This window comes from Musca domestica, unplaced genomic scaffold (genome assembly GCF_030504385.1).
Source record: "Musca domestica strain aabys unplaced genomic scaffold, Musca_domestica.polishedcontigs.V.1.1 79, whole genome shotgun sequence".
NCBI lineage: Eukaryota > Metazoa > Arthropoda > Insecta > Diptera > Muscidae > Musca > Musca domestica.
The window spans coordinates 1,758,451-1,767,013 of NW_026712406.1; the positions used below are offsets into that span (position 1 = coordinate 1,758,451).

The following is an 8,563-nucleotide window of genomic DNA, read 5'->3' on the forward strand; positions in this document are numbered from 1 at the left end:
AGTCGTAATATGCACTCTGTTACAACAATATTTGGGGAAATATATCAAATACAGCCCAGAAATACATTTGATAAATTTTATCGAGATCGGTTCGGATTTGGATATATCTCCCATATATAACTTCGTCCGATTTACTTCTTATTGTGCACCAAACATCTAATATTTGCCCAAATGGGATGAAATTTGGCTCTTACGACCAAATTGAGTCTAGAAGCTAGTATGTCAAGTTTGGTGAAGATCGGTTCAGATATAGCTATAGCTCCCATATGTATTGTTCATCCGATTTGTTGTATTTGTTACCCACAGCCGTAATATGCACTCCGTAACAACGATATTCAGGGAAATATATGAAATACAGCTCAGAAATATCTTTGCCAAATTTTATAGAGATCGGTTCAGATTTGGATATAGCTCCCATATATATCAAATTGCAATACAAGTCCGAATTTAAAAGATACGAATCCTTCGTCATATTTATTCTTTTGTACTTTAAATTATAATTATAGCGTGTATGATTGAATTCTCCCATAAAAACTTCTAATTGTTATGTGAAGCTCTACTAAATTAGCAAAGTGGTGTAGGGTATCATAAAGTCGGCCCTGCTCGACTTTAGGACTTCCTTTACTGGTTTTATCTGTATTAGATGAAGTATGAAAATGAAAAACTTCGGTCTGTTATATCTGTTACCTCACACGTATTTCCAGAGTTCAAAAGACGAATGGTACCATTTTACTTTTTTTTTTATAAAATCCCAAATTATTATCCAGTTCTATTCAAACTTTAATGTTTGGATATGTAGGTCCAATCGATTTTAGATTTTTGTCCTGAATCGTAACACTGTAACTGCAATGATCATACAACAACATATTTATTAGAAGTTTTTTTTTCCAAATTTTCTCTAAATCATTATTATGATGATCTTTTCGTCAGACCGCGAGAGAGAGAGGGAGGGAGATAGTGAGAGAGAGAGTAAATATGTGAAAGTTTTTCCCCCGCAAACAAGTGCTTATTTCCAATATGTTTGTAAACAAAAAAGCTTTGGCGAGAGAAATATTCTCTCTTGGGGTTTGTGTGTGTGTAAGTGCATTTGCTTGGCGATCAATTCAATTGGTCATACCCACACACACCAGTAACCACGTCGTGGATTCCATGGACGAGCGAGTGAGTGGCTGTATGAATGCAAAGGGGGTTTGTTGTGGGCCTGCCTGCACACCACCAACCAGCCAGCCAGCCAGCTAGCGTTTGTTTGTGTGGCTGTATCTTGGGTTCGCTGGTTTGTTGTTCATTTGGTTGGCGATGGTTTGACGATCAGTTTTACGTAAAAATTTCACTGAAACGGTTTGCTTTCGTCAAGACAACGGATCGACAGAAGATATTTGTGGAAGAATAAAAATAAATAAATAAAAAAACGACAGTTTGTGTTTTTTTTTTTTCTCTCAGTTTCTTTTGCTGTTCATTATATTTTTGTTCGAGGAACGTATCTCCAATAAATTTTCAATTGCTGTGGAATTTTTGTTAGTTTGGTGTTATTTTGTGAAACGCAAAGAAAAAGAAGAAGAAACAACCAACATCACGCAACGAAATTCCAAAATAAACTATAAATAATCAATAAACTTTGAAATTAAAATTAACAACAAAAGCAAAAACAATTGGAGCAAAATACAAAAACAACAAAAAAAACAAACGTTGAGAAGAGAAAACAATTGAAAAATCTTGCGATTCCATTTTTAAGCCGGAAATTTTTTCTCAACCGCATTTGTAACACAATTTGTTGTTGCGCCTATCTATCACCCACAAGCCAGACCAACTCAAAAACAGCATCATGTCCCATCAATGCAGTTGCGGTCGCGATCTTAACAACAACTATGTGGGCTATACCAGTGCCTATGCCAACGCCAACACTGGCCTGGATAGGGATGCAAATTCCAGCACCAAATCATCGTCGGGAGCCCAAACCCAGTTCACTGCCAAACTCTTGGTTGGCACAGTGGGCGCCATCAAGGAGCTGCGAGAAAAAGAGAAATCACGTCATTCCATGGCACGTGCAGCCGATCGTCGAAATTAGAAGAAGAATAAAAAAAACAGCAGCAGCAGGAAGAGAGAACGCCAGACTCCATTCAAATCCGGAAAATGAAATTGTAATGAGGTATTGAAAAGTGAGGAGGATGATGGTGGGCGGTCATGCTGTGTGTAGAGCTTAGAATTAGATTCTTGGGTGGGTTCTTTTGTTTAGTTGCGAGCGGAAAAATTGTGATTAGAGAAAATCTAGAGAAGAAGAGAAATTTCCCCCCCAACAAAAAAGGAAATTATTTCTTTTGTAATATTTTTTTTAGTTATTTAGAGTTAAATATATTTTTTTTTTTTTGTTAATTTTGTAAGCTAAGTCTAACAAACAAAACCAACAACAAAAAACGAGAGTCTATTTAGTACCGTTTGAGCATTTTTTCAAATTCTTGGCTTTCCCTGGGCTTTTTGTAAAAAGGTCTGGCCGGAGGATTTGAAAAAAATGCATATTTTTTTAGTTTAATTAAACGAATTTCTTTTGTTTTCCCCTTAATCTTTTCCTTATAGATACGTTTATGTAGTTTCCTGCTTTGTTAAGTTATTTTGTAATTTATTTTGTTGTGTATATTTTTATGTTGTAATTGCATTTCTCTTTTTTAATTTTTAATTTACATTTTAACTTATTTTGGAAATTTCCTTTAATTTCGTTTTGGGCTTACAAGAATTTTTTGGCTTCCGTTTCCTCTTGTAAACGTTAAAGAAGCTATTAAATCAAAATTGGTATGTGGGTAGTAAAACTTTAGTAGAATGTAAAGAAAAAAATTAATTTAAGAATATTTCAAATTTGAGAGATTGTTGCTGGTCGGTATGTAAAGTGATATGAAAATATTTAAATGCAAAGAAATATAAATCTTCAATATCCAATTTTATTTTTTTATTTTTACTCTGAACATTTGAAAAATTAAATTCAACTAATTTAAAGCAAAAGAGCATAATATAAAGAAGTATATAATGTAAAATGCATATAGAACCCATGACACAATAGAATGTGATTTTCAAAAAAATTATATTTATGTTGAAAAACAATAATTAATTTCTTAGTCATAAATATGGGAAATAAACAGTGAACAATAAAATAAATTTAAAAGACTGAAAAAATTTCAGTTTCAAATAACCAAATCCTGAGAACTATGTTTATCGGTACCAATTTTATTTTATTATAAGAGGCCTATTCGAATATATTGTGGGTTTAGTTTCGGCCATTTTTTTTATTCATAAAAATTCATGCCCTGCACCATTATATTTATTAAAATAAAATGAAATAATGAAAGTCGTGTAATATGATAACCTAAATTATCAATCCGTTTTAAATAAGATCAAACATTACCTAAATAGTGGCAGAAAAAATTATGATAGAAACCCCAAAAAATCGGGAGACACCGCTATATAGGGGTAATATGAATTAGAAGACCTTTAGCCCCCAAACGTCAAGTTTTAGCTGATTTGAAGTTTAGTAAACCTAGGAGAGAAAAGAGACCTACCAAGAACCACAGTTGTCATGTTTTATCTAATTTGGTTGAAATTTGTGGCAGAACCTTAAAAATATCGAAAATCGGGAGTTACCGTGGCCATACAATTAATGGGTCTGAATCTAATATTTTTTGTAGTTAGTTTGGTTATAAATTATAACAGAAACCTTAAAAAGAACCAAAAAAAACGGGGATGTATCGTTATATGGAGGCCATACCAATTAGTGGGCCTGTAGCGAATATATTTTGCATGAAGAGAACAGATCTACCAAGAACTCCAAATGTCAAGTTGCATTTAATTTGGTTGATAATTGTGGCCGAAACGGAAAATCAACTATTGGCCCTACCAACTAGTGGTCCTGTGAGAATATTTTTTTGCAAGGAGAGAACGTACCTACCGAAAAACCTACCGAGAACAGATATTTCAAGACCCCCATTGGTCAAGATTCAGGTAATTTGATGGAATTTGTGGCAAAAACCCTCAAAAATGCAGAAACTCGGAGGATACTTTTATATGAGGGCCTCACCAATTTGTGGATCATTAGCGAATATTTTTATTCAAGGAGAGGACAGACGTACCGAGAATCCAAATTGTCAAGTTTCACCTGATTTTTAGCAATCATGGCAGAAACCTTCAAAATACCGAAATCAGGGTGTACCGTAATATGGGGGCTATGCCAATTAGTGGACCTGTAGCGAATATTTTTTGCAGCGAGAGAGAACAGACCTACCAGGAACCCCAAATGTTAAGTTTCAGCCAATGCTGTTTGTAATTTTAAAATGCCGAAAATCGGGAAGTTCATTTATATGGGGGTTAAAACTAAACGTGGGCCAATTTAGCTGATTTTCAATACCAATCAGCCGGCATAAAATGTAAATCTTTGTGTCAAATTCTCAAGGCTCTAGATTAACTAATGTGGACTCTATCGTGATTTCAACAGACAAACGAACATCGCTATTCTAATCAAGAATATATATTCTTTTTGTGACCTCCGAGAAATATTTCGGGGTGTTGCAAACGAGGTGACAAATTTAATATATCTTTCTTAGTATAGTGGAGGATACCAAAATAATAATAGAAATATATAATAGAATTCAAACGAGTAAAATGCAAAAATAGGTCTTTAAATTCCGAAATTACCGTATACTGTCATTAGGAACATACAATCTAAATTTTCAAACAATTCTGTAAAAAAGTTGACTTATGTTATCAAATTACCGAATATCTGGAGGATAGGGGGTTATAAAAAAAAACGTTAACTCATATAGAAAATGTGGTTAAAATCGTAAAAATACCGAATACGGAAAAGTACAATTTTATGGCCGCTATAGGAAAACGGGGACTTAAATGGAGAATGTTCTGCCACCGGAGAGGTAGAACATATTATTAACTCTAAATATCGAATTTTAAACTATGCAGTAAGTTCGGTCCGGCCGAATTCTGTCCACCATTTGGAAGTAATTTGTAAATTTTCAAAAAAAAAAATTCCGTTGCAAAATACTGCTAAAATCTAATAGAGTAACCATTATATTGGAGTCTATTCGAAGACCTAGACCTGCATATGCAATTTTCTGTCATGGGCTAAAGTGCCCAATACGAACTTACAATAACAAATTTAAAACAATTCCGAAATATAATGTCGCTAAGGCCATTAAAATACAGAATATATGGAGATACCGTTATGGGCGCTATACGAAGACGTTGCCCTGTATGAGCAAAAAAAATATATATATCTAAAGGTGTTAAATTGCACGATTTAGGCGTCCAATTCTGGCTTCCACAACGCGAAATAACACAATTGGAAAATGACTGAGGCATTTTTTTCTCTGACTGTACGACATATGCCGCCGTCTTGCAAAGTGGCCCTAGTTCGAGACCTCTAGATCATTTCTCGAATTGGTTTTTTATATTACAAAAACGTTTTGTAAAGAGCTATATCCTGGGAGTGGAGATCTGGAACTTAATCAGATCCGGGTAAATGGGAATGGAAATATCCTTTATTTAGATATTTTTTACCTTCCTTCCCCTAATATTCTCATTCAGTTGCTACACCTTGAAAAATTCATTTGAGATACCTTAAACAGCAGAGTTTTTGAAATATAACGGTATTGAGTTTGTGAAATCTAATCGATTTAGACCGCGTCCATTTATTATTTTTTTTTTAAATTTGCCGATTGGAAACTTTTTTCGAATTCCGCGTGAATACAGCTTTTGTACCGACAACTTTGTTATCCGAGTTTATGTATTTTTACGGACTTTGGCCTTTCTTGTTGGCTTTCTTTTTCGAGATTTCTAATTATTTTTTAAAAATTTAGAAAATCCAAATTCTTCTAAAAATCGCAGCGATTAAAAAAACGATTTCAGAGACCGCGTCCAAACATCTTTAAATTATGCCCACTTTAAAATGTTGGTATTCCATAGGAACCAACCACATTTTAAGACGAGAACACAATGGAATGTCACCTTAAGTTTCACTTCAAGTTAAGCCCAGACTTCAGACTTTTAGCCAGGCTTTCCAACAGAAACGGCAAAAAAATATCCATTCAATATCTCCTGAGTTTTTATTTTGTGTCCTATAGTTTTATAGTTTTATAACTTCGATAAAATTATGAAGTTTTGATATTCAAATTCTACACATGTTTAGCAAAATGATTTTTTTAAATCATTGAACCTATGGGGCCGATGGCATATTTCTAAGACGAAAAATCATAAAAAATTAATAGAATTATGTTTCAAAACCTCAAAAAAATTACAATCTGGCAACAAATCACGGCCTTATGCTGATTTGTCAAAAATGTCATATTTTCTTTTCGCCATTTCATATTATAATTATATAAATAATCTTATACTATTAATGGCGCCCAACAAATTTGTCCAACATATTTGTAAGAGGTATCTGATACCTCGTATATAATACGACTCTGAGAGGCTTAAATCTTAAATCGTATGAAAGTTATGAGATATGGGAGAGATATCTATATAGTCTTGGAGATTCGAAATAAATATGGCAAATGTTGTTCTCATCATAGCCAGCATCTAAAAGCGAAGTTTGGAAGGTCTACCTCGTCCCTGTAATTTTTTTTTTTGTCTCAAAACACGCCTTTGGTCCCTTAGTGGATTTTTTATTTATTTTTTCAAGCGTCTTGCGAATGTCGTAACATTTGAAATCTTAAGGCATATCGATTTTAGTAAAAATAAGACAATTTTTTGAGGGAAATTTTAAAATTTAAAATATATATATACAAAAACTTATCTACATTTTGAAAAAAAAATATTGAAAAAAAATATTTTCATATCACATTCCGTTCTTGAGACCAGAAACAATCTTCACATTTCAAAACTCCAATATATTTCTGAGTTTAATTTCGAATAAAAAAATAAAAATTATTATAAGTTTTATTTCTAAGTTTAAAAAGAATATTTAAGCAATTACTTTTTCTCTAGTAAAGTGCAATATTATATGACTATAAATTCAAAAAAAAAAAAAATAATAATAATATTTTATTATTAGAAAAATTAAAAATTCTTTAAAGTCTAATACCTATCAAATTATTTTTAGATGAAAAATCTTTTAGAAAAAAATCTTCACTCTAATCTTCTTCTCAATTCAAAAAAAAAAAAAAAAAATACAAATTGCTTACATTTTGTGTTGTTATTGTAAACAATGTCATTTGATACAATTGTTAATGTTGTTGTTTTTATTGTTTTCGTTTCTAAGCTAACAAACTGAAATTGAAACAAAGATTACATCATCCTGTTATCACAGAGCAAAGAAAGAATTTGAAGAGAATAACAACAGCAACAACAATTTATGTCTATCAATATTGGATTAAAAGAAACAGAAAACACACAAATTCAATAATTACAACAAATAATAATAAAAATTATTCATATATTTATTTAAATGTATGTACATATATACAAACCTTTACGAATGCATTACAAGACACATTTTGAAAAAAAAAAATAATAAAACCTCTGGCAAATTAAAAATTAATTTTATTATATTTCCATACATTCAAACTGGACTGATGAAAGAAAATGCCTTTAAAAAATACAGAAAAAACACACACATACATATATCCTTATTATAACAAATAAAATAAATTTGTTCATTTTTAATTTTTTTTAGTTTAATAACAATAGGTCTTACCGACAATACTCGATAACTACATTTTTTCTGATATAATATATATTTTTTCTATTTATTTCTCATGTTTTCTTCATTTATTCTTATCTTCTTCTACATTTTCGCCACATTTCATTGACTTCATGTAATTTGTAGCTTAAAATAATTTATTTTTTGTTTCTGCTATTTTTTCCTACTACACTCTTATGTAATTTCTTGCTGTCGATTTTCTTTAATCGAATTCAATTGATTGAATCCAAAGTTTCATTTTCGTTTTTTCTGCATTACTTTTTCTTCATTTCATTTCATTTTTTTGCTGTCTTGCAACCTGTGGCTTGTTATCTCTATTTAACTTAGCGTTGCAAATCGAAAACCATCTATGTTGTTGTTGTAAGCAACCACCTAATTGTGAGCCAACAGCAACAACGCTAGACCAACTTTCCATGTTTTATGTGATTTTATTTAGTTATAGGAAGTAAAATGTATGATTTTTTCTTAATGTAATTTTTTCTAGATTTTAAGTGTCTTTACAAGAAAAAAAACACATAGTAAGTAAGACAATATAACATAAATAAATAAATAAAACAATATATAAATCTAAAAATATAAACATCAAGTGTTTCGTATTCAATTTATGGCCAATTAATTCTGATGAAAATATCAGGTAAGCATATGTTAGGAATACCACTTTAAAAACAAATATACTTCAATAAATAGAAAAATATTTTGGAGTCTATCCGAGTACTAAATTTGTATACAGTTCTTTGTTACGGACAATAGCAGAAAAGACCCATAGCAGTACAGTTCCAAATGCATTTATTGTGGCTTAACATATTCCTTCATTCAGTTATGAAAGTAAACAAATTAGAGCATAAATAACACTGTTGACAAAATTCAATA

At 31.5% G+C, this 8,563-nt stretch overlaps 1 protein-coding gene across 1 annotated transcript; it reads left to right on the forward strand.

Moving 5' to 3' along the window:
* The first annotated feature begins 1,225 nt into the window (after positions 1-1,225).
* LOC131806544 (uncharacterized) lies at positions 1,226-2,826 on the forward strand. The gene has a single exon (XM_059130731.1). It carries the CDS (start codon positions 1,823-1,825, stop codon positions 2,063-2,065), a length of 243 nt encoding a protein of 80 aa, XP_058986714.1. The 5' UTR covers positions 1,226-1,822; the 3' UTR covers positions 2,066-2,826.
* Positions 2,827-8,563: the final 5,737 nt, after the last annotated feature.

What these genes read in the sequence shown, in the direction of transcription:
- LOC131806544 (XM_059130731.1), top strand. Translation starts at nt 1,823, where the DNA reads ATGTCCCATCAATGCAGTTGCGGTCGCGATCTTAACAACAACTATGTG.